Genomic DNA, 27,662 nt, shown 5'->3' with positions numbered 1-27,662 from the left:
TTTATTGTATGCACACATCCTGGATTACAACAAGGACTTAAAGGGATAGTTTACCCAAATAAGAAAATTCTGTCATTAATTACTTACCCTCATGTCGTTCCAAACCTGTAAGACCTTTGTTCATCTTCAGAAAACGAATTAAGATATTTTTGATGAAATTTGTTTGATGAAATTTTTGATGAAACAACGGTCTTATTGATGTGGAACAACATGAGGGACAGAATGATGTCTGATCAATGATGATAATGACAGAATATTAACTCAAAGTACCTCTTATGAGTTTTTTTTGGCAAACATTTGAAGTGTAAGATGCAGTTTCATGAGCTCAAAGTACCTCTTGTGAGAATGGTTAATGTGAAATTACTCTAAACACTGGGTGAAGTAACCTCCCCATTACTTAAATTTGATGCTGTTTTTGACATTTTTAATATGTGAATGTATTTGATCTTTAATGTTTAATGTTTAAATAATTAAGATGCAGTTTCATGAGCTCAGAGTACCTTTTGTGAGAATGGTAATATTCAGTGACATTAACCTAAACACTGGTTGAAGTAACTTAAGTTAATATAATAAATAATAAATTAATATTATTTTATGATACTTGATATTTTTTGCATGTTTGTGAATGTATCAATGTACAAGGTGAAATTCATCAGCTTTGTGTATCTTATGAGAAATAAAATACATGTATACTGCGTAGAAAATTTCAATGTATTTATAATTTTAAGGTATTTTCTCAATATTGTTGTATATTTCATTTAAAGTATTAAAATGTGGCAGTGTTTCATGTGTATCATCAATTAATATTTTTTTTCCTTTTCTTTTGGGACAACAGGGAATAAACAATTCAGTAAGGTTGCTTTAGCACTATACATTTACCAATATACATTTTTAAATTAGGGAAAACAAAAAATGTATGCTACTACTATTTAAAATATTTAATTGGGCCAATAACATGCTTTGGTAGACTTCTTTTTTTCCCAGTTGGCTCAACATATTATTTCTCATTGAGTCAATGTTGACTGTTGCCACAATTTATAAAATTCAGTTAGCAGAAATCCAATTGGGCCAATGGAAAAATTTAGATGTAATCAGTCACTAGAAAATTTGGAGTTTGGGAGGTCTGAATTTTTTTACAGTGCAGAGCACAGCATACAATTTATCATGCTTAGTGTATAACAGAGTGACAACAGACATGAAATATGCCCCTCCCTTACATCCGTTCACATAGAAATGCTTTCTTACTACTAGATGTCTGACAATCGAGTCTGTTACAATAAACTCATTTGATGCTAACCAGAACCACCAGAACTATCTGACCTGTGATCTCATATTACAGAAATATCTATGACCTCACTTCTGTGCACTGTGATTGACATTATAAACAAAGCAACTATTTATTTATTTTTTATTATATTTTTATCAGAACAAGGTACATTGAAAGCATTCAGGGAGGGGGGGGGGCGGGGTTAACAGCTATTAATGTTGCAAATGCCAAGGCATTTTCTTTATCTTTAGTTATGTGAATGTCGTCCCTGTAACTCCAAACAAAGCCATTATTGAAATATTGAAAACCAAAATTGTCTCAGTTTAGTACATGACCAGAACATGTATGTTAGATCTGCCTTGGTGCATTACAACGATCACGTTTCATCTATATTTGGGTATAGTTTAGCCAGTTTGGTTTTACTGTAGTGAATACGGTAGATAACTTTCATCTGAATCAGATTGAGTCGTGCACAAGATGAAGTCCTATTTATTCTTTCAACAGCTTTATCCCAAGTGTCAATTCCCAACTCTCATCCATTCTGTTTTGATCTTCTCTAGTGATATATTTTGGAATGTCATAATTAAGTTATATATTTTGAAATTGAGGCCCTTGAGGTGTGTAGGGGTCTTAAGAAGTAAGTCCCTGATTCAGAGGGCATTTGAGGAAACACAGAGCAATGGGCCTGAATAAAGTGTCGAACCTGGAGGTAACTAAAAAAATCTGACTTTTGAAGATTATATTTTTGAATCAGATCATTGTAATTAGCAAAAATATTATCAATGAATAAGTCATTAGATTTAACTATGCCCAAGTCCTGCCATTGCTTGAAAGTAGCATCTAGTTTGACAGCTGGGAAAAGATGATTATTACATATGGGGGTTTCCAAGGAAAAGTCTGTGAGTTGAAATGCCTGGCTAAACTGATTATATATTTTGAGAGTTGAAATTACAACTGGACTTGAGGAAAACTGCGATGGCGAGAATGGTGACTTCATTGTGATCAGCACCGCCAGTGATGTTGATTTGCAGGATTTAGCTTCTGCTTCACTCCATTCTATACGTGGTGACTGAAACCAATAAATAACTTTTTGTAAATTTGCTGCCCAATAATAATACAGCAAATTTGGGAGAGCCAGTCCTCCGTCCTCTTTAGGTTTTTCAAGAAACTCTCTGCGTATTCTTGGCTTTTTGCCCCCACATATAAAGGAAGACAGCAACCTATTGGTTGACTGAAAAAAGGACTTTGGCAAGAAAATTGGAAGACTCTGAAATAAATGCAATAATCTGGGTAACGCATTCATTTTAACACAATTCTTTACCAGCTAAAGAAAAATATATAACAATCCACCGTTGGAAATCTGATTCAAGTTTTTTAAGTATGGGATTATAATTTGCTTTAAACAGATCAGTGTATGAACGGGTAATATTTATTCCTAAGTATTTAAATCCTGATTTTGATATACAAAAGGGCAAATCTATATCTGTAATCTGATCTGCCATATGATTTATAGGGAGGCATATACTTTTCGAGAAGTTTAATTTATAACCTGAAAAGTGCAAAGCGACTATTTTTAAGGATGAAATGACATTTGATAAAAGTTGATGTAGTGAAGTTATGTAGTGAAGAAAAATACAGACTTGAGTATCATGGCGAAATGTTATATAAAGGAGAAAGTATAAAAAGTATAAAATGTGAGAAACCAAACTGTTATGCATTTGTATGCCTTATTTATTATGTATGTAATGCTTATGTGTAAAAGAAAATATATATATATATATATATATATATATATATATATATATATATATGAAGAGTTCAGATGCAAAAGCCTCTAAATACCGTCTGAAATATTCTTCTAAAATGAAAATTTTTATCAGGCTCCTATATTTACGTTCAGTTATTTCACTTTAATTGCATAGAAAAGGACCTACACATTGCCATTAGAGTAAAATTACTGAACCTAAACATAGGAGCCTGAAAAAAATGCTAATTTTAGATGAAAATTTCAGATGGCACTTAGAGGCTTTTGCATCTGAACTCTTCATATATATATATATATATATATATATATATAGAACATAAATGGAGAAAACCATTAATACATAAATGCAGAAAACCATTACATAAGCAATTTACCAGTTACATTTTCCATGTAAATGTTAAATATAGTGGCTATGTGATTACAGTACTTTGTATTCACTGCACTGAATTGTGAAAGACAAGACTAATTAAAATGAAGGACATTACATATTATTTTGCATAAAACAGAATTCACATGAACATTTCACTTACATGCAAAATAAAATGAAAAGAATTTAACAAAAAGGAAATTATAAAAAAATTAAAACTATTAAAAAAGTTTCAAACGTGGGTTATTACATTTTTAAAAACAATTTTTTTTTATTAACAAATCAAATTTATATTTTTGTAGTTCTTTAGTTTCTGAACACTGAGTAAACCCCAAAACAAAACATTGTGTGGCAATCATTGTTTCTTTGATTTTCAAGCCACAGCTGGTCCTCATCGTCTCTAGAGTTTAGCGGTGTAGTTCATAGTTTGCAGTGTTGTTTGAATAGCAAGGACAAAAAAATAAAAAATAAAAATAAAATTCCATCACAAGCATATGGTTATGTTGCTTACATGTTTGAGCTTCCAATCACCAACATTACAATCACCATAATTAAACCAATCAGTCCAAACACCAGTGAAGCAATATTCAGGTTCTTTGCAATCCTGGAGGACTCTTGAGCTTTTCCAGCATCTCCAAGTGAATTTGCATTGTCTGCCTACAATAGTATTAGTATTAATAAAAGCACAGAATACATATGCACCATTTTTTTATTTTCATTTATTTATAAGAGCTGTAAATAAAATGAATTGTAAGTTACTTACTCTGCATGAGTAAATGATTGCTGCAATGCCAAGTGGCAAACAGCAACAAAAAGTGTTGAAGATGGACCAGGCAAGATAAGTTGGCTCATTCCTGCGGGATGTATCCATTTTTCCAAGCTCCATTAATTTTGTTTCAGAGCTTCAGAGCTTTAATTTCAAGCTTCAGATTCAGATTCAGATTCAGATTCAGCACAGGGTGGTACAAGGCACTGGTTTATATAGGGTGGGCTGCTGTCAGAGAAAGAGAAGAAAAAAGCCAGGTGAAGGGAGGGGTACCAACACAATTCTTTGTTTTTCTCATGGTACTTACATACCATATCAGGTTACTTATCAAGCTGTGCCTATAGTTTTCTGAAATTAGTCTGGAACCCTAAAAGTCAGGACTAAAGTTTTCAGCTGTACACATTTCTCTATCTTTATATAAAGATAAAGTTCTAACAAAGTTCCATACTAAATCTGAGGACATTTCTACTCTCCCCATATGGAGAGCAACTTAACTGTATAAACAACAGCTTACGCAATGCGAAGTGGACATTTTAGAAATTCAGCCGCTGTATGCATACTGCACATGTGCTAACCATTACAAAATTACTCCATTTTAAAAGTGTGTAACTGTTGTTGTTATTAAGTAGTGGTTAAAACAGATATATTGCTCTGTGTATGGGGAGAGTGAAAATATCTTCAGACTAGTTAGTATGGAATTTTATATGAACATTATATGAATATGTATACAAATGTATACTAACAGCTGAAGACTTAGAGAAGATTTAGTCCCATCATTTGAGGGTTTGCAACTCGTTTTAGGATACTAGGCAGGGGTGTGGTGTTGGTAAAAATGAAAGTGAGGGGGTTGAGGTAAAATGCAAAAACTGTACTGGATGCTTTTTTCAAAGTCTGCTGAACAGACCGGAAAGAAAATGATTCAATTGAAAACGATCCTATCCATAAGAGCATTTCAGAGTTTTATGAGCAGTTGTTTTTTGCTCAAAAAAGTTACATGTATGAATTCCTACCCACATTTCCTTCAGAAAATGCAAAAATATAGTTTGATATACATAAGATCTGAGGTTGTTTCACACGTATATCTGATTGATGATTGAGGAAGGAAGGAGATGACTTACAAGGGGGATGTAACAATTTGTTGCAAGTTGCAGCTAAAAAGAGCTGCTTCTTGTAAATTAACAAATATTATTAACCTTACCCCCAGGATATATTCTTGTGACTTTTTAAACTGGCACACTTTCAATCGCTTATAAAGAAACCAACTTTTGATCATCATGCTCAAATTAGTTATTTCAAACCAGTTATGCTGAAACTTTGCAGAAACAAATGTTATTCACTTCAGTGGCTGCAACAAATTGCTTGCTTCTGTCTGACTGGCTGTATCTCAGTTTCTAGTCTTTAATGATACTTTTGACTAGTGTTGGGCAGTAACGTCTCGGTTACGTACGTAACCCTCGTTCCCTGATGGAGGGAACGGAGACGTTATGTCGTGACGACATAGGGGATTTACTTGGGAGCCCCAATCATCTCTGATTTAAGAGAAAACGCCAATGAATATTGGCTAGTGGATTTTGCATACCTGCGCCACTCCCAGTGCACACGGGTATAAATAGGCGGCAGGTGCGTCCACTCATTAGGTTTTACGCTGAGGAGCCGAGAACGAGTCCCTGGCAACCAGCGATGGTTCAAGATTGTGGCATGGGGACATAACGTCTCCGTTCCCTCCATCAGGGAACGAGGGTTACGTACGTAACTGAGACGTTCCCTATCTGTCGGTCACTACGAGTTATGTCGTGATGACATAGGGGTCTTATGGAAAGCGCCACAACCTGAACCCCGTCACAACCTTGTGGCATGCAGATGCTGACAAGCGAGCGCGTGACAGACAAATGCCATGCGAAAGGTCGCAACCTTCCCATCGCCCCAGCGCAAATTCGCTAACCTTGGTGCCCGCAGGGACCACTGAGTACATCGCTGCTGGAGATAGCCAAGCCGCTGTTCCTTTTCCCACAGAAGTCGGAAGGGATTTCGACCTTCAATGAAAGATAGCTTCAAGTCTTTCCTATTTGTTGTTACAGCTTGGCAGTAACGACGGGGAAGCGAGCCTTCCAGAGAAGGGCGCTACGGAGGCCACATCCTGCCCGAAGGGAGGTAACATGTGGAGACACTGATATGGACTGACCCAGGCCTGGGGCAGTACTACATACGACTGGACCCTGGGGCAGATCCTACCTAGGGGTAGGGAGGAGAGCTGCCAGCAGGGCCTGACAGAAGGCTCTGTCAAAGGGAAGACACGGGTTTACCGTGAGGGAAACCTTACCGTGGTAGAATACACATATGGGATTACCTGAAGGGAATCAAGCCATACGGACACCTAGCCCAGTACAGGGGCCGACCGGAGACCCGGGCAAGCTAACACAAGTACTGGGCCTGGCGTCAGACTGCTCCGCCCAGTCTGACTGCCGGGGGTGCTGGAGGAACTCCACCAGGGTTCGCCGTCCGGGGAACTGAACTGGAGGAGGAAAACGGCGCTCGTATCCCCGGGTGAGGGGGAATGGCGCAGCAAGTGTGACACCGGCCAGCTCTTCCCGCCACTTACCTGTTACCCAACACACGGGAAGAAACTGGCTCGACGCGGAGATTGTAAAATCTTGCGAAGGTGTTCGGTGTCGCCCAGCCCGCAGCTCTACAGTTGTCTGCCAGAGAGGCGCCGTGCGCCAACGCATAGGAGGAGGCAACACTCCGTGTGGAGTGAGCCCTCACCCCTAGGGGGCACGGCTCGCCTTGGGATTGGTACGCCAAGGCGATGGCATCCACTATCCAGTGGGCCAACCTCTGCTTGGAGACAGCCTTCCCTTTCTGCTGACCTCCGTGGCAGACAAAGAGCTGCTCAGAGCTTCTAAAGCTCTTCTAAAGCACTACTCCAATCGTGCATCTTCGGGGGTCTTCTCGGCGAGAAGAACACCAGTTCGCGAACAGACTCCACTTCAGTGCATAGGCTTGCCTTGTTGAAGGAGCTCTAGCCTGAGTGATGGTCTCTACCACAGTCCGTGGGAGACCGCTCAAGTCTGCCGCGTCCCGTCCAGGAGCCACACGTGGAGGTTCCACAGATCTGGACACGGGTGCCATATGGTGCCAAGCCCCTGAGAAAGGAGGTCCTTCCTCAGAGGGATGCGCCAGGGAAGAGCTGTCGCAAGGAGTATGAGTTCGGGAAACCAGGTCCGGGTGGGCCAGTACGGCGCGACCAGCAGGACCTGCTCCTTGTCTTCCCTGACCTTGCACAGTGTCTGTGCGAGCAGGCTCACTGGGGGAAACGCATACTTGCGCAGAGCCCGAGGCCAGCTGTGTGCCAGTGCATCCGTGCCGAGGGGGCCCTCGGTCAGGGAGTAATACAGCTGGCAGTGGGAGGACTCGCGGGAAGCAAACAGGTCTACCTGAGCTTCCCTGAATCGACTCCAGATCAGCCGGACTGTCTCGGGATGGAGTCGCCATTCTCCGGGGAACGTGAGCTGTCGTGAGAGCGCGTCGGCCGCACGATTGAGCTCCCCCGGAATATGGACAGCACGCAGCGACTTGAGCCGCGTCTGACTCCAGAGGAGGAGATGGCGGGCGAGCTGAGACATGCGACGTGATCGTACACCTCCCAACCGGTTGATGTACGAAACAGTCGCAGTGTTGTCCGTACGGACCAACACGTGCTTGCCGAGCAGCAGTGGCCGGAACTGCCGCAAAGCTAGATGCAACTCTAGGCAGTTGATGTGCCAAAGCAGCCGAGGCCCTGTCCAGGGCCCCGAGGCTGCCTGCCCGTTGCATATAGCGCCCCAACCCGTACTGGAGGCATCCGTCGTGACAACGACATGCCGGGACACTTGTTCTAGGGGCACCCCGGCCCGTGAAAGGCAAGGTCCGTCCAGGGGCTGAAGGAGCGGCGACACTCCTGTGTGATGTTCACACGAAGTGTTCCGCGACGCCATGCCCACCTCGGGACTCGGGAGTGCAACCAGTGCTGAAGTGGTCTCATATGAAGCAATCCGAGCGGCGTGACTGCGGCTGCGGATGCCATATGCCCCAGGAGCCTCTGAAACTGTTTCAGAGGAACCACAGTCCTGCCTCTGAAGGAACTCAGGCAGTTCAGCACCGACTGGGCGCGATCCTCCGAGAGGCGCGCCGTCATACTCACCGAGTCTAACTCCACACCAAGAAAAGAGATTCTCTGCACAGGGGAGAGCTTGCTCTTTTCCCAGTTGACCCGAAACCCCAACTGGCTGAGGTGCCGAAGCACCCTGTCCCTGTGATCGCACAATTGTTCTCGCGACTGGGCCAGAATGAGCCAATCGTCGAGATAATTGAGGATCCTGACGCCCACTTCCCTTAGCGGGGCAAGGGCGCCCTCTACGACCTTCGTGAAGACACGGGGAGATAGGGACAGCCCGAAGGGGAGGACCCTGTACTGCCATGCCCGACCCTCGCACGCAAACCGTAGGAACGGTCTGTGTCGCGGAAGGATCGAAACATGAAAGTAAGCGTCCTTCAGGTCGATCGCTGGAAACCAATCCTGGGGCTGGACGCACTTTATAATACGCCTGTGCGTCAGCATCTTGAACGGGAGCCTGTGTAGGGCCCGGTTCAGGACTCGCAGGTCCAGAATTGGTCGAAGACCAATAAAACCCTTGCCTCATCTCAGCTGGAGGGACCGGCTCGATTGCACCCTTTGCCAGGAGGACAGCAATCTCCTCGCGCAAGACAGGAGCGTTCCGAGCTACCACTGAGGTCTCGAGAACGCCACTGAACTTGGGAGGCTGCCTGGCGAACTGAATCGCGTAGCCGAGTCGAATCGTGCGCGTGAGCCAACGAGACGGGCTGGGCAGCGTGAGCCACGCCTCCAGACGCCGTGCAAGTGGCTCCAACGGCACGATCGACGTACCTGTGGTGGTGCAGCGAAGGGGAGTAGAGCGGGATGTTACAGAAGGCTGTGCGTTCTGAGGCATCCTCGCAAAACTCCCTGGGTCCCAGAGGGGACTGGCTAGAGGTGCGTGGGGAGGCACTGCGTCCCCGAACCGCACTCTCTTGGCCGCTGGCAAGATGGGTCGCGGGCGAGAGTGAGGAGGCAACGCGTCGCACACTGTCGGCCCGTGGACCTGAAAACCCAGAGGGGAAGGAATTTGCTCTTTCTGTGATTTTGTGGGTCACGCCGCATTGCTGCAGTATTTCAGGCAAAAGGAGCCCCAACTAAGTATTGAGTGCTGTACATGCTCATACTTTTCATTTTCATACTTTTCAGTTGGCCAAGATTTCTAAAAATCCTTTCTTTGTATTGGTCTTAAGTAATATTCTAATATTTTGAGATACTGATTTTTGACTTTCATGAGCTGTAAGCTCTAATCATCAAAATTAAAAGAAATAAACATTTGAAATATATCAGTCTGTGTGTAATGAATGAATATAATATACAAGTTTCACTTTTTGAATGGAATTAGTGAAATAAATCAACTTTTTGATGATATTCTAATTATATGACCAGCACCTGTATATAGATACTATAATGTACTATGAAAAACATACCGTGTTCGTACTGTTATTTTGTTGTTGTTCTCAACATTCTTTCGCGGGCTCATTTTGTTGACTGTCGCTATAGAAACAGATAATCCCCAGTTGGAGGACGTGAACAACCCCAAGTTGAACGTCACGTGTTGTCATCTCGGAATTACGGTAATTACGATATGACGTGAACGCAGCATTAGTTACTGTAATAATATTACTTTTTGCAGTAACTAGTAGTGTAACTAATTAAGTTGGCTTGAAAAACTTCAATGTATTATTTCTAACCCATTCAAACTCATATAAGTTTCCTCGCTATCTAATACTATTTCTAATCTATCTAATCATGCTATGTACTATAGACGGTTTCATCAGGCGCACGCACCTGGACCTAAGTTAACTTCCGGTCTGTATTTGTTTATCGGTCTTGTTAGTGGCGCTGGCTACAAACACGGTTAAAGTTAAAGTGATGAGTAATGAAGTTGGGCTCCGGTGGTTGTGCTGTGGGATGTGTTTCACATACATGTATTTATTTGTGGCGATCCGCCACGATATCAAAACTGACCGTTGAAACCGTCTATTCTAACCCATTCAAACTCATATAAGCTTCCACTCTATATAATAATATTTCTAATCTATCATGCTAGCAACATGCTAGTAACATGCTAATAATGCTTGAAACATGCTAACATCATGCTAGTAACTTGCTAATCATGCTAACAACATGCTAGTAACTTGCTAATCATGCTTGAAACATGCTAACATAATGCTAGCAACTTGCTAATAATGCTAACAACATGCTAGTAACACGCTAAACATGCTAGAATCATGTTAGCAACATGCGAATCATGCTTGAAACATGCTAACATCATGCTAGTAACTTGATAATCATGCTAGCAACACGCTAGTAACTGGCTAATCATGCTAACAACATGCTAGTAACTTGCTAATCATACTAGAATCATGCTAGCAACATGCTATTAACTTGTTAATCATGCTAGCATAATGCTAGATACCTGCTGTAACTTGCTAATCATGCTAAGAACATGCTAGTAACATGCTAATCATGCTAGAATCATGTTAGAATCATGTTAGTAGCTTGCTAATCATGCTAGAATAATGCTAGTAACATGCTAATCATGTTAAAGACATGATGGTAACTTTGCTAATCATACTAGAAACATGCTAGCAACATGCTAGTAACTAGCTAATCATGCTAACAACCTGCTAGTAACATGCTAATCATGCTATAATCAAGCTAGCGACATGCTAATCATGTTTGAAAACAGGCTAGCAACAAGCTAGTAACATATAATCATGTTAGCAACTTGCTAATTATGCTAGCAACGTACTAGTAACTTGCTAATCATGCTAACAACATGCTAGTAACATGCTAATCATGTTAGAGACATGCTGGTAACTTGCTAATAATGCTAACAACAAGCTAGTAACACCTTAGCAACCACCCCGAGTACCATAGCAACCACCTAGCAAACCATCCCGATTGCCATAGCAACACCCTAGCAACCACCCCAAGTACCCTAGCAACCGCATAGCAACACCTAAGCAACCACCCCAAGTACCCTAGCAACCGCATAGCAACACCTTAACAACCACCCCAAGTACCCTAGCAACCGCATAGTAACACCCTAACAACTACCACAGGTACCCCAGTGATCTGTTCTTCTGATAGACTGTATTGCCTTTAAAACATTCAAACTTTAATCTTTAAAACTATTTTACGTATTTCAAACTACTTCAAACTTAAAACCTTCAAACTTCAAGCTTTTAAAACTTTTACAAACTTTCTGGCTAGGCTTTTTCAAGCCAACTTAAAGTTTGTATCCAAACTTTACTATCTAGTTACTAATATGATTTCAGTAATGATATTACAGTTACCATCCGAACAGCTTAGTTACTTTTGATGCCTCAATCCCGCTGATTTAAAATCCAACGATCAAATAATTCCTAGATTTATTTTCATAATTTTCACGACTCACACATGCATGTGATGTCCTCAGTGCAGCAGGCAAGCTCGGAATATGGAAAAGCTTACATTCAGCAGATAGAAATATTGCATTATATTGATTTTGTCAGGAAAAAAGATGATCTGGACACTGTTGTGTCTATTTTCTCTGGAATTACATCCCACCCACATCCCTCTGATCAGCATGTGGTACATTATATTAATATAATTAAAAATCGTTTTGGAAAATTAAACGGTTTCTTACAAACTTATGTGATTTGATCAAATACATAATGAAATATAATTGTATATGGGTAACGGAGAAATTACAATTAGCTTCAAGCTACACATGACAATTAATGAGATTAATACAACACTTCTACTTGAATGTCACTATCAGTCGCCACTGAGTGTTTGTAATAACTTCTGACTGCGATCCAATGTGGATTTTGGTCAAATGATGAGGCAGAAATATGTTGTTAATAACATTCTAGAGGAATTTTATGTGGAAGATACACAGTTACAACTTCTGTGGGGCGTGAAGAAAAAGTAATGTAACTAGTAGTTTAACTAATTACTGTTGCCAGAAAGTAATAAGTAAAGTAACAATATTATTTTTGAAAGGAGTAACTAGTAATGAGTAATATATTACATTCTCTGAGTAACTAGCCCAACACGGCTTTTCACAAAATAAATGAGTGCTTCCTAACTTTTTGTCCTTGAAGTCCCCATTTGATAATGCAAAACTGATACTAAATACAGTGTAAATAAATATAAAATATAATTCAAATTTAATTAAAAGAAAAATTAATTACATTTTTGTTGAATTATTATACTTCAACATCATTGTATTGTTTTCATTTAATAATATTTAATTCTATTTTAGTCATTATATATTTACTACCTCCTACCTAAAGCAGAACGACTGAGATTGCTTTATTTATTAGATCAGGTTTTTTTAAATTAATTATTATTTTTTTTATGTGTGAAATATGGCATTCCTACACTTGGACCTTTAATAAAGAGAAGTCAAGTCAAGTTCAAGTCAAGTTGAGCTTTATTGTCATTCCGCTACATGCGGGGGCATACAGTGGAACGAAATGTCGTGCCTCACAGGACCACGGTGCTACATAAATACAGGCATACAACAATGGAGTAAGACAATATAAACCTATACACAACTATCCTACTGATAGATTTTGACTATAAATATACTATCTATAAAAAGTACCTATACAAACTAAAAAATACAAACTATACAAACTATACGAATGCTTCAGATAAATACTGTACATGTGCAAGGAGAAACATTGAGTTCAAGCAGCTGGCTGGGGAACAGTGCAGGATGATTTGTAGTGCATGAGCATGTAAACATACATATATTACTGAGTTCTTTTTGTGGGATTTGTGTACACACAGCAGTGTGTGTGAAAAGTGACTAGTGCGCATAGAGGAGGAGAGTGTGCTACTACAGGTGGTTTGTACAGGCCCACTCACCTGTGTGTAGCACACTTCGAATTGCACGTTACATGTTTCAGGAGGTAGGGGGTTTGTATAGGGGTTCAGAGAGGGGCGGGGTGATTTGAGTTCAGGGCTCTCACAGCCTGGGGGAAAAAGCTGTTGAGCAGTCTGGCAGAGCGGGCTCTGATGCTCCGGTACCGTCTTCCTGATGGTAGGAGCTGGAAGAGACTGTGGGAGGGATGTGTTGAGTCCTTCAGAACACACCCAAGTGAGGGAAGAGTTTAGAGGAGAGAAGAGTTCAGAGGCTGAATTCTCTGGGTAATGTTTTGAAACTAAAAGGTCACATGCAGACTAGTTGTGCATTACTTACAAAAAAATTAAAAATAAATAAATCACACATTCATGATGCAAATCTCCCCTTCCACCACATTCCAAAGGTCCTCTATTGGATTGAGATCTGGTGACCATTTGAGTTTAGTGAACTCATTGTCATGTTCAAGAAACCAGCTTGAATGAATGAATGAATGAGGCATTTATATAGCGCTTTAATGTGTATTGCAATACACCCAAAGCGCTTTACAATCATGTGGGGGGTCTCTCCTCAACCACCACCAGTGTGCAGCATCCACTTGGATGATGCGACAGCAGCCACAGGACAACAGCGCCAGTGCGCTCACCACACACCAGCTACAGGTGGAGAGGAGAGAGTGTCATAGAGCCAATCAAGTGGATGGGGATTATTGGGAAGCCATGATAGACAAGGGCCAGTGGAGGGAATTTGGCCAGGACACCGGGGTTACACCCCTACTCTTTACGATGAGTGTCATGGGATTTTTAATGACCACAGAGAGTCAGGACCTCGGTTTAACGTCTCATCTGAAAGACAGTGCTTTTTTTTTTACAGTATAGTGTCCCCGTCACTATACTGGGGCATTAGGACCCACACAGACTGCAGGGTGAGCACCCCCTGCTGGCCTCACTAACACCTCTTCCAACAGCAACCTAGTTTTCCCAGGAGGTCTCCCATCCAGGTACTGACCAGGCTCAGCCCTGCTTAGCTTCCATGGGCAACCGGTCTTGGGCTGCAGGGTGATATGGCTGTAGCTTGAGATGATTTGAGCTTTGTGACATAATGGCACATTAGCCTGATGGAAGTAGCCATCACTAGATGGTTACACTGTGGACATAAAGGGATGGACAGAATTACCAACAATACTTGTGTTTAAACAATGCTGGCACTAAGGGGACCAAAGAAATGTGGCAAAGAAATATCCCCCACACCATTACACCACCAGCACCAGCCTGAACTATTGATACAAGGCAGTGAGGATGGATCCATGCTTTCATGTTGTACATGACCCTACCATCCAAATGTCTTAGCAGAAATCGAGACTCAGGCAAACTTTTTCCAGTCTTCTGTTGTCCAGTTTTGGTGAGCCTATGTGAATTGTAGCCTCAGTTTCCAGCTCTTAGCTGACAGGAGTGGCACCTCGTGTGGTCTGCTTCAAGATTTGATGTTTTCAGACATGCTCTTCTGCATACCTCCATCATAACAAATGGTCAGTTACTTTTGCCTTTCTATCAACTCGAACCAGTCTGACCTTTCTTCTCTGACCTGTCACATCCACAAGGCACAGAATTGCCTCTCACTGGATATTTTCTCTTTTTCAGACCATTCTCTGTAAAAGCTAGAGGTGGTTGTACATGAAAATCACAGTAAATCATCAGTTTCTGAAATACTCAGATCAGCCCATTTGGCAGCACCAACCATGGTGCATTCAAAGTCAACTAAATTACCTTTCTTCCCCGTTCTGATGCTTGATTTCAACTTCAGCAGATTGTCTTGACCATGTCAACATGCCTAAATGCACCGAGTTGCAGCCATGTGATCGACTGATTAGATATATGCATTAATGAGCAGTTGAACAGGTGTACCTGTGAAGAAAGTGGCCGGTGAGTGTATTTTATACGTAATAATGGGCTGTGCTATCCAACAAACTCCAGGAGGGGGCACAACAACCTTACCTTTAAATCCCATAAAGGCTTGCCCTCAATGAAAGCCTGACAAAGAGGATTCTTGTATAGTAAATAATGAGCAACATTCTTCAATCTACTTCTTCCATGTAGTAACTAACAAAGTTATTAGTTGTTCTTGTTTATGTTGATATGTTTGGCATGTTGATGTCCCAGCTTCCTTCACATTTTCGGTTTCGGACTGTGTTAAACCATGAGGAACATGCTTTTATAACAGAGGGATGTGATGAAACTATGGCAGTAACAGAAATGTCAAAAACACTGTATTTTCCCTGTGTATTTTGGAAAGACATTTGACTAAAATTCTTGCATTTTTCCACTGCTGACCTTATAAAATTGAATATGCAACATACATAGCACACCACTATTTGCTTCCTTTAAAGCATTGATTTTTATCCCTTGATAAAATTCAATAAGGTTATTTTAACATATGATGGATAACCTTTAAAAACTCTCAGATTGGACCGTAAGCAGGTGAAAGCTGAAAATCAAAGCAGAAAAGAAGAGAATTCATGTATTATACATGCTGTGTTCAGCTCTGCAGTTCAATAGGATGTTCCTAAAGAATGGCACAGCAGGAATCTAAAACATGATCTGTTATAGATATATGCGCTTTTCCATATTGTTTGGAGTCAGTCTGACAATGAATCTACTATGTAGCAAAATCTTTTTGCTACAAAGTCTTTATTGAAAGCAACCTGCTCTTTAAAATAACTAATGTTCAGATAACTTTGGTTCAAAGTTGTTTAAGTGTGAAAGATTGAGGCCAGTTTTGCCTCAAGGCACACTAATTCTCAGTAATGGTTCAAGATGAGCAGCACTGAGACTGTGTCTTTTCTGCCAAATAAACTGAAGCACAAGGCATACAGGCTTCTAACAGGTGCTCTGTGCACTTTAAAGAAATGTCTTTCTACCAATGTGTATCCGGCTGTTTCGTATGTACAGCAGCATTCTAGACACGCAAGAGGTATTAGCAAGAGTTCAGTCCTTCTGAAACCTTGCCTTTGTCTCAGTGAACACCTTTAATTTCCTTCTCCAGGTTATATTATCCTTTATCGTTGACGTGCTTTGTATATTGGCCAAAGCAGTTATTGCCTTGTCCCACTGAATGAGTTTGTTTAATTATGTTAGAAGACATAATAGACCCAGGCCTAGTTATAAAGGCCTAGTTAGCTATACAATTAAAATAAAGGGCAAAACATCCCATTATATGTAATTTCACTGTAAAATACTGTCAAATTTATAATTTTTTACAAGTTTTTTTTTACAACTATGAATTACACTATAAATTTGTAACAAATCCGGTTTATGAACTTGTCCCTGAACTCTCGTCCCATCCTGTCACGGCTACAGAGGCCACTTATGAACTTTTGTCCTGTTCTGAAATGGCCAAGGAGGCCGTCTGTGAATCCTCGCCCTGCCCTGTCACGGCTATGGAGGCCGTCTGTGAACTCTTGCCTTGCTCTGAACCGGCCATGGAGGCCAGTTATAAACTATTGTCCTGCCCTGACCCAACCAAGGAGGCTACCTCTGAACTCTCAACCTTGTCTGTCACACCCAAGGATGCGGGCTGTGAAATTCCTGACTGTTTTGCTGCGCCTATAGGGGCCATTCGTGAATCCTCATCCCTGCCTGTCACGGCCATGGAAGCTGTAAACGAAGTTTCTGTAAACCTTGTTAACCCTGTCATGAACCCCGGAACAAAAAGACCATTCAATGTCTGCCCCGTTAACCCTGTCACTGACAAAAATAACCACTCATGAACTACCTGCCGGTTCTGTTTCTCCAAATGTGTCTGATATTGAGCCATCTGTTTGTTCCATTTCAAGTAATGTGTCTGATGAACTTTCTGTCAGTCCTGTTTTAGTCATTGAGTCTATTGTTGTACCATCCGTCTGTCCAGCTTCTATTAATAGGTCTGAGTATGAATTGTCTGTCTTGCCAGTTTCTGTCACTGAACTGCCTACGCCAGCCTCTGTCAGTGCACCTGGTTATGAACTCTCTGTCTGCACGAAGGTAGCTTTTGAGTCTGATGTTGAACTGTCTGTCAATTTTAAATCAACTCCTGCATCTAATTGTGAATTGTCAACCCAATCAGCCTTTGCCAATGTACCCAATGCTGAATGGTTTGTCTGTCCAACCACTCTCAATGAATTTAACACGGAACTTTCAGCCCTGTCTGTCACAGCTCAAAAACCTGCCTTTGCACCCTTAACCCCACCTGTCTTGAGCCCAGAGACTATCAATGCATCCCATGTCTTTCATGTTAACTCTGTCACTGCCATAGAGACTATTCATGAACTGGCTACTTGTTCTGTTCCCCCAAGTGTGTCAGCTGAACCGTCGCCCTTACCAGTCCTAGTCTGTGATCCTGTTTATGAACTGTCATCATGTCCAGTTTCAGTCAATGAACCTGATTTTGAACTGTCAGCTTGTCCCGTTTCAGTCATTAACCCTGTCTATGAACTGTCATTCTGTCCAGTTTCAGTCAGCGAACCTATTGATGATTTTTTTGTGTTCCCTGCCACGGTCCTGTTCCGTCGGCTCTGCCCTGGTGGGTTTCTGCTCTGTCGGCTCCGTCCTGGTCTCCAGCTCTGCTCAGGGTTCCTGCTCCATCGGTTCCACCCTGGCTTCCTGCTCCACCTTGGTGCCCTGATCTGCCTCAGTCCCCGGCCTCTCTGCTTCCACGTGGACCTGGCCCTCCGTCCCTCCCCCTGTTCCGCCTCCGCTCCACTGCCCTCCTGGATTGTATTGATATTGATTGTATGGGGGGGACACACCTGGAATCAAATCAAACTAAACGAGGACAAGAAACAGGAAAAACCAAATAAGGGCAAACAGGAACACACACATGACAAGCATACTGTTATTAGTACTTAAACACATATTTATGGCTTATTCTACACAACCATATTCTAGATCCACTAACCCTAGCCCATACCTAAAAATATAAGTACTACCTTACTTACTATCAGTAATTAGGAGTTTAATGATGGAAGCCTCTTAGTTAATAGTGAATACGTGTTCTTTATTTTAAAGTGTTACCAAGGAATCTTATATATTTGTTATACACAGACTAATTAGACTAAGCAAGGAACAGATGCAAATTATAAGGGAATTAGGAAGGAAACAGGAACAAGAAACAGGACAGTTTCAAAATAAGAGTTCAAATGTACAATGACAGCTTTCCCCAACTTTCCCCCATAATTTCAGAAGCTGAAGACATATATGTCTTATATATGTACTGTATACACACACACACACACACACACACGTTTGTTTTTGTGAAAAGTGGGGACATCCCATAGGCGTAATGGTTTTCATACTGTACAAACTGTATGTGCTATTGCCCTACACCAACCCTACACCTAAACCTACGCCTTACAGGAAACTTTGTGCTATATTAGATTTTCAATACACTCCATTCTGTGTGATTTATCAGCGTTTTGAAAAGTGGGGACATGGGGTAATGTCCTGAAAAGTCACCTTCTCCTTGTAATACCTATGTCATACCCTTGTCATTATACAAATTTATGTCCTCATTTGTCACAAAAAGGCACGCATACACACACACACACACACACACACACACACACACACACAGCAGTTTGTAAGGCAGCAAGTTTCTCTCACACCTGTCTGCATCACCCTAGGCAACTGTTGCTACAGACGTTCTGGAGCATAACAAGGCGTCCATCATCACTGAAGAGTGGAAAAAAGCTCAAGAACATGAGCTACAACTTCTATTCCCATCTTACGTTTCTCTCCTCTACTGGAAAGCCCTTGCATGGATCCTAGTGGTACATATACAGGTGCTGGCCATATAATTAGAATATCATCAAAAAGTTGATTTATTTCACTAATTCCATTCAAAAAGTGAAACTTGTATATTATATTCATTCATTACACACAGACTGATATATTTCAAATGTTTATTTCTTTTAATTTTGATGATTAGAGCTTACAGCTCATGAAAGTCAAAAATCAGTATCTCAAAATATTAGAATATTTACATTTGAGTTTCAATAAATGACCATCCCTACAGTATAAATTCTGGGTATCTCTTGTTCTTTGAAACCACAATAATGGGGAAGAGTGCTGACTTGGCAATGATCCAGAAGACAAACATTGACACCCTCCACAAAGAGGGTAAGTCACAGAAGGTCATTACTGAAAGGTGTGGCTGTTACAGAGTGCTGTATCAAAGCATATTAAATGCAAAGTTGACTGGAAGGAAGAATTTGGGTAGGAAAAGGTGCACAAGCAACAGGGATGACCGCAAACTTGAGAATACAGTCAAGCAAAGCCGATTCAAACACTTGTGAGAGCTTCACAAGGAGAGAACTGAAGCTGGAGTCAGTGCATCAAGAGTCACCACGCTCAGACGTCTTCAGGAAAAGGGCTACCAAGCCATTTCTGAACCAGAAATAACGTCAGAAGCATCTTATCTGGGTTGTGGAGAAAAAGAACTGGACTGTTGCTCAGTGGTCCAAAGTCCTCTTTTCAGATGAAAGTCAATTTTACATTTCATTTGGAAATCAAGGTCCCAGAGTCTGAAGGAAGAGTGGAGAGGCACAGAATCCATGTTGCTTGAAGTCCAGTGTGAAGTTTCCACAGTCAGTGATGATTTGGGCTGCCATGTCATCTGCTGGTGTTGGTCCACTGTGTTTTCTGATGTCCACAGTCAACGCAGCCATCTACCAGGAAATTTTAGAGCACTTCATGCTTCCTTCTGTTGACAAGCTTTATGGAGATGCTGATTTCATTTTCCAGCAGGACTTGGCACCTGCCCACACTGCCAAAGGTACCAAAAGCTGGTTCAATGACCATAGTGTTACTGTGCTTGATTGGCCAGCAAACTCGCCTGACCTGAACCCCATAGAAAATCTATTGGGCATTGTCAAGAGGAAGATGAGAGACACCAGACCCAACAATGCAGAAGAGCTGAAGGCCACTATCAGAGCAACCTGGGCTCTCATAACACCTGAGCAGTGCCACAGACTGATCGACTCCATGCCACGCCGCATTGCTGCAGTAATTCAGGCAAAAGGAGCCCCAACTAAGTATTGAGTGCTGTACATGCTCATACTTTGCATTTTCATACTTTTCAGTTGGCCAAGATTTCTAAAAATCCTTTCTTTGTATTGGTCTTAAGTAATATTCTAATATTTTGAGATACTGATTTTTGACTTTCATGAGCTGTAAGCTCTAATCATCAAAATTAAAAGAAATAAACATTTGAAATATATCAGTCTGTGTGTAATGAATGAATATAATATACAAGTTTCACTTTTTGAATGGAATTAGTGAAATAAATCAACTTTTTGATGATATTCTAATTATATGACCAGTACCTGTATATACCCTTGCAACTTACATGTCAGACAGAGCCTGGGATCACAAACCACACTTCACCTACAGCACACAGACTTGATATTTATTGTTTGATTTTTACCATATATCACTGATAAACTTCCTCAGTTTGATTATTGAATTGAAGGGCTAGTCCATCAGTCTGGGAATAGCATTGCCTAGGGCAGATGGCTGCAGTTACTGTTGCAGAAACTTCATTAGTTTAGAGTTCAAATTCGTCCCTTGGTCAGTGAGAATCTAATCTGGAATCCCACTCTATTCAGTGGCTTTCGATGCTGGTCCTGGAAACCCCCAACTCTGCATATTTTGTATGTCTCTCTTATTCAACCACACCTGATTTGGATCATCAGCTTATTAGGAGAGAACTTCCTGAACTGAACTATGTGTATCAGATAAGAGAGGTATACAAAATTTGCAGTGCTGTGGGACTCTAGGACCAGGATTGGACTCCAAAACTTGTCCTGGAGCCCCCGAACACTGCACATTTTGAATGTCTCCTATATCTAAGGCTACATTCACACTGCAGAAAAATGTGGCCCAAATCTTTTTTTTTTTTTTTTCTCGATTAATCGCATCCAAAATAAAAGTTTTTGTTTATATAATATACACTGAACAAAATTATAAACGCAACACTTTTTTTTTTTTTTTTTTTTTAAAGGATCTCAGTGGACAATGCTATCAATGCTTGATAAACTTCTGTGGGAAAGCAGCTTATCATTTAATGAATCGTCAGCTAATCTTCAACATGTTTGCCAATAAACATTTGTTTTGGATTTATCTGTTTTTGGAGCTTACACAGAAAAATGTTATATAAGGAAAGTCGAAGACAATGTCACAGGTGGGATTCAGTTCAAGGCACTTCAAATTCATTTCTGTGGTATCTGCGAAGAGTGATAGACTGTCACACAACAGAACAGTGATTCAGTGATGCCTAGGCTGTTATGTGATTGGTTATAAAACAAACACACAAAACTACCAAATTTTGCTATAAGTTTGATCGCAACATATAATCATTGCTGTTAATAGTGTTCACTGTCTGTTTGATTACATGATATTAACTAACTGCTTGATTTTTACCATACATTTCTTCCATATGGACATCAACTTGAGAGAGTCACCACTGATAAACTATTAGTAAATATACAATGTAGAAACTTTAATTTTCTGTAAAGCTGCTTTGCAACGATTTGCATTGTGAAAAGCGCTATACAAATAAACTTGAATTGAATTACAAAATGGCACATGTGATTACCCATTACACTTTCTTCAAAAGTAGAGCTGTTGACCTTGGTATCTCCCGATAATAAAACCATATTTGTAGGTGTGTTGGAGTAGGTTGGAGCTAAACTCTGCACTAGAGTGGCCCTTCAAGAGCAGAACTGGACACCTTGCTCTAATTTGATAATAATATCCCATTGTCTAGAACATATGAAGAGTTCCAATGCAAAAGCCTCTAAAAACCATCTTGGTCAAAAATGAGATAACGATACTGAGTGAATGCTCTCCATACATAGTATATGTTCAGTACTTTCACTTCAAATGTGCTAAATCCCAGCCTCAACCTATTCAGAAGTACCAGTACTTACATAGAACCCCATGTAACGGCAGATGTACTTAGAGGCTTTTGCATCTGAACTCTTCATATTCATTACACATAGGTACAGTAGATGAGTTGACCTTCTCTCCACATGCTTTAAAAAGGGGCATCAAAGACTGTTTAATCTCTTTTGGGTGTGCTTAATCCCGCTCCTAGAGATCAACCTGCAGATTCAAATCTAATCAAACACACCTAAACCACACTGTAACCGATTTTTGTAATTTGAACAGTATTTTACTGTATTATGTACAGTAAGATCCTGTAAAATGTATATACAGTATTTTACTGTAAACTGCAAAGGATTATGGGAAAATATATGGTCACTACAGTAAACTACTGTAAATTTACAGTAGTGAACTTGCCCGCGAAAAACTGACTAATGGCAAGGGAGATTTATTTTGTTTGCTGTTTGGTGGAATCAGCTGTAAAAGGACAAAAGAGACACGTTACACTGTACTGGACAAAAAGGTTAGTATGTTATTTCTGTTTTATGCAAAACTGAGATATTTTAAGATGTTTTAACTTGTTAACAGCAAACTAATATTATTCATGGTGTGGTTTTTCATGTCCTGAGTTGGGGCCCTTTTTTCTGACTGAGGGCCGGATCGCCGCCATAACGGTGATAACATCGACTGGTGAGATCGCCTATATTAGTCAAAATAAATTTTAGTTAAACCGAGAAACACGTTTGTATGTTCTGCTGCCCTTTAATGCAAATTAGTTAATCTGGCGAGTCGTTACTTAACCTTAACAACGAACTAATGTGAAATAAAGTTACTGAGGTAAAGTGCGTAAGGCAACACCACTGTTTCAATTCAGTGGAGATTTTGCACAGTATTTTCAAGTACTTCTTTTGTTCTTTTCAAGTTTCTAGTCTAGATTTCGTCGACAACGTCGGAGGTGTATGTTGGAGCCTCTTGTGAATGCCATCGATGATACATCAACTGGTAAGTTAATAATGTCAGTTAGCCGAAGTTAACGAACACAGAGAAGCATAATATCTTTTGTAGACTGCCTCTTTATCGCAAGTGTAATTCTCTTCAAATGCTATTTAAGTTAGAAACGTGTGTACCAATGTCGTATGTAACTTTAGAGACAGTCCCTATTCAGTGAGAGACGTAAAATAAAACCGCGAGATAACATGAAATACTGAGGAAAACTGAGTTAAGAAATATCACTGTAAAGTACATATTTTGTATTTTATTTTCAAGTTTGTGATCTTGTGGTCATGTCGTCTGCATTGGAGGAGTAATGGAGTCTTTTCCTGTGATTGCCGTCTTAACAACAGGTGAGCTTTCATTACTAAAGTAGCCAAATTAGCCACGGGCTGCTGTTCTCCACTAACTTACATTTTAAAGAAAGGAACGGGCTAACAATATATTAATATAGTAAGTTTTGCTTATAAATATAAAAAATGTGGTAACACTTTACAATAAGGTTCATTAGTTAACATTAACGTTAGTTAAAAACATTAATGGACAATACTTCTACAGCATTTATTAAGCTTAGTTAATGTTAATTTCAGCATTTACCAATGCATTATTAAAATCACAAGTTGTGTTTGTTAACATTAGGTAATGCTCTGTGAACTAACATGGAATAAACAACAACTGTATTGTCATTAACTAACATTAACAAAGATTAATAAATAGTGTAATAAATGCATTGTTCATTGTTTGTTCTTGTTAGTTAATACATTAATTAATGTTAACAAATGACACCTTATTGTAAAGTGTTGCCAAAAAAGTTTATTTTATTCAAAATGTTTGTATTACTGTACGGTAGTTTTTTTCTGATCATAAACTATAGTAACACTAAAAGGGTGTTGTGACTCTGTCTGTTACAGGAGATTTCTCCAAGCAAAAACAGGATCCTGAATATGAGGGCAGAATCATCATACAGCCAGCTGTCCGTTTTACAGAAATGCAGAATTAGGTAACCCAAAATACATTTTGTTTTACATTGCATTTACATTCATGCATTTGCCAGATGCTTTTATCCAAAGCAAGTTATATTGTATGTAATGTAGCACGGGACACAACCTAACACTGACTTTCTTAGCATGTGTAAATCTACGTGGGGTTCAGAGTATAATTTATTTATACACTTTAATTTCACACTTGTCTACTACAAATATGTTGCGTTGTTTCATAATTACAGGTGTATATGTTTTTCGTTATTTATCTCAAATGAATGGAAGTGACAACATGCCCCATAGGTGGGGTACATTGTAACATGTGAGGGGCATGTTGTAACATAACCATATGACAGCTTAAAATATTATCGGATCTAATGAAAAAATATACAAGACAAACTAAAATATTTTGTCAATAAAATAAAAACATTAACTTTTTCAAATAAAATAATGGCATTTTTTAAGAATTAAAAATAATCTAATTTTGGAGTTTGACAATGAACACATTGCAACCATGCTTGGGATGGCCCTGATCACAACACACAGCTATATATACAGTGTAGTTCAAAACAGAGTGCGCAAATGAAGAAACACATTCAGAAATGATACACTCCCCTCCCTCCACACACAGCTGTCATAGGACACAGGACACGAGACACATAAACGCGCCAAAATGCTATACATTTTTTGAAATAACAATTTCTGAACATTAAACATCGATTCTCAGTCTTTATTCACCTGCTTCTTGTGGCTTCTCATTGAAACTCATAAAAGTAAATGGTGTAAATTGCATTGCTAATGTCATAGAATAGCATAGTTTAATAATAGCGGGGCACATTGTAACACAGTGTTATAACGATCCCCATCTGTGCAACTGGAATTTAAAACTGGTTAGCGTCTTCTGCTAGATAGCAAAGCATTATAAAACTATCTAAACTGATAACAGATTGGAGATTAAAATAATAGCAGATTTGTCTAATTTTAAATGAATACTAAAAACTGAGATGACAATTTACTTTAGCCAGAAATGTACTTCTGCTTTGGTAGAATATATATTCAGCGACATCTTCAAAAGATTTTTGAATTTTGGTGCCCTTTATTCTCTATATAGTGTTGATATGGCAGTAGTAAATACTGTAAATTTGTATTTGTACAGTATTTGGTTATGCTAGCATGTGTGGAAATATTTAAACCATGTGTGTTACAACTTACCCCGTGTTAGTTTGTGCCCTGCGCTCCCCTACACATTTTATTAAGTTATTCATTCCCTGGGAATCAAACAGGGGTGGCGCTAGGGGTGTGTGCGCATCAAGATTGAGTTTTCATGCGCATTAAAATTATTTCTATTGAACCAGCACTTAAACAGCTAAATGTAGCTGCTTCAGGTATCTTTAACTAACTGTAGCCTATAAATTCATAATACCGATATCCCCATCTGACAAAATTAGATTACTGTTACTGTAAAGCAACAAATATAGATTTTTAATCATGGTATTATAAGCACAGATTTTCTAGGACACACACACACACATTTAGAAATAACTAGATTATATGAACAGATTGGTTAGCATTTAGCATGGTCTGTGGCAGACTTTACTAAGTGTCAGGGCAACAAAATTCAATAAATGAGAAGTTAATATAAAGTGATTTGTTCCTGAAAGAATCAGCAGTTTTTAATGAATAGATTGAATAAAAGACTCAATGGCTCAGTCATTAAGACAGTGGCTTGCTGCCACCTACTGGTAATTTTAGTCTAATTTTTAAAAGTATCATTCTATTTTTTTTTTCTATCATTACATATTTTTGTGTTTATATTTAAAACATTAATTTCATAATATTATTTATACAATTTGTAAGTGCAAATTATAATTAATTACACTTGTCGCTTTAAAAAAATAAAAATTAAGCCACTTAGCCAATGTAATTTTTCAGCATAGCCTGTTTTATTTGACTTGTATCCCGTGTATTCTGATACATAAATTAATGTCTCTGGGCTAAGCCCCGGATATCCACTCACCCTAGAACCGCCCCTGGAATCAAACCCATTAATTCAGCATTCTAGCACTTTGCTCTACTGATTGAGAATGCATTGTAAAAAATGGAGCTTTAATCATTTGAATGTGATGGATTATCAACTAATTATGTATCTTCCTTTGTAGGTGCGTTCAGATGTAGTATATAAGGTTTTATTAACATCAAAGTGCATACAGCACCAAGTTTGACAGTTGAGGAAAATTCTGTAAACACTGCTTTGAAAAGTAATGCTTTTTTTTTTTTTCTTGTGCTTGCAGGTTCATTCAGATCTTTGTGGCACCAAATGCATTGAAAGTCACAGGTCAGCTGGAATTCTGGAAAGAGGGTGCAAAGAAAAAGGATCTGCCTGAATCCCATCCTGCTGTTTCTCATCGGAGAGCTTATCAACTTTGACTGTCAAAATTACTGAAATTTAACACAACACAAACTCATTTTTACTGTTAATATTATTTGATTTTTATTAACACTACCAGTCAAAAGTTTTTGAACAGTAAGATTTTTAATGTTTTTAAAGAAGCCTCTTCTGCTCACCAAGCCTGCATTTATTTGATCCAAAGTACAGCAAAAACAGTACAATTTTGAAATATTTTTACTATTTAAAATAAATGTTTTCTATTTGAATATATTTTAAAATGTAATTTATTCCTGTCATCAAAGCTGAATTTTTAACATCATTACTCCAGTCTTCAGTGTCACATGATCCTTCAGAAATCATTCGGTAACACTTTACAATAAGGTTCATTAGTTAACTACATTAGTTAACATGAACTAATAATGAACTGCACTTATACAGCGTTTATTAATCTTTGTTAATGTTAATTTCAACATTTAATAATACATTATTAAAATCTTGTTAACATTAGGTAATGCACTGTGAACTAACATGAACTAACAATGAACATCTGTATTTTTATTAACTAACGTTAGCGAAGATTAGTAAATACAGTAACAAATGTATTGCTCATGGTTAGTTCATGTTAGTTAATACATTAACTAATGTTTAACTAATGAACCTTATTGTAAAGTGTTACCAATCATTCTAATATTCTGATTTGCTGCTCAAAAAAACTATTATTATTATTATGTTGAAAACAGCTGAGTCTACTTTTTTCAGGTTTCCTTGATGAATAGAAAGTTCAGAACAGCATTTATCTGAAATAGAAATATTTTGTAACATTATGAATGTCTTTATCTTCACTTTTGATCAATTTAAACCATCCTTGTTAAATAAAAGTAGTAATTCGTATAACCTTCGTATTTTACTTTTTAAAAGAAAATGTTCAACAATTAAAAAGAATATTATCAGAGCTAATGCTCATGAGTTATTGTGATTTTTATGGGGTTGGGGTGGTAAAAATCATGGATTACAGTGCTGTACCACAATTTGATTGTTTTTTGCAGGTAAAAAATGTTTAAACTACATGAAAATAAACACTACAGCACTGATACTGTAAATGAAAATACGGTAATACTACTGTAAATGTAAATACAGTAATAATACTGTAAATGAAAATACAGTAAAGGTATTACTATACTGTAAATGCAATTACAGTAATATTACTGTAACCATTTTTACAGT

The 27,662-nt window shown here is 39.2% G+C and overlaps 1 protein-coding gene and 1 long non-coding RNA gene across 2 annotated transcripts; one reads left to right on the top strand and one right to left on the bottom strand.

Moving 5' to 3' along the window:
- Window positions 1-3,312: 3,312 nt before the first annotated feature.
- Window positions 3,313-4,334, bottom strand: LOC131541473 (proline rich transmembrane protein 1B-like). The gene is made up of 2 exons (XM_058777230.1): window positions 4,163-4,334; window positions 3,313-4,056 (listed from the first exon to the last, which is right to left on the bottom strand). Exons 1-2 carry the CDS (start codon window positions 4,283-4,285, stop codon window positions 3,907-3,909), a joined length of 273 nt encoding a protein of 90 aa, XP_058633213.1. The 5' UTR covers window positions 4,286-4,334; the 3' UTR covers window positions 3,313-3,906.
- An 18,606-nt stretch (window positions 4,335-22,940) lies between these two features.
- On the top strand, window positions 22,941-27,385 carry LOC131541428 (uncharacterized). Its single transcript, XR_009271503.1, has 4 exons — window positions 22,941-23,081; window positions 23,346-23,422; window positions 23,981-24,069; window positions 26,341-27,385. It is a non-coding gene; the product is annotated as an uncharacterized LOC131541428 (long non-coding RNA).
- Window positions 27,386-27,662: the final 277 nt, after the last annotated feature.

The sequence above is a fragment of the Onychostoma macrolepis genome, chromosome 05 (genome assembly GCF_012432095.1).
Source record: "Onychostoma macrolepis isolate SWU-2019 chromosome 05, ASM1243209v1, whole genome shotgun sequence".
NCBI classification, from domain to species: domain Eukaryota; kingdom Metazoa; phylum Chordata; class Actinopteri; order Cypriniformes; family Cyprinidae; genus Onychostoma; species Onychostoma macrolepis.
The sequence above is the reverse complement of the archived record's forward strand: the minus strand, read 5'-3'. Positions and strand labels throughout refer to the sequence as shown.

What these genes read in the sequence shown, in the direction of transcription:
- LOC131541473 (XM_058777230.1), bottom strand. Translation starts at nt 4,285, where the DNA reads ATGGAGCTTGGAAAAATGGATACATCCCGCAGGAATGAGCCAACTTAT. An exon ending in CAATCATTTACTCATGCAGA is followed by an intron (nt 4,057 to 4,162) that starts GTAAGTAACTTA and finishes ATACTATTGTAG; the next exon opens with GCAGACAATGCAAATTCACT.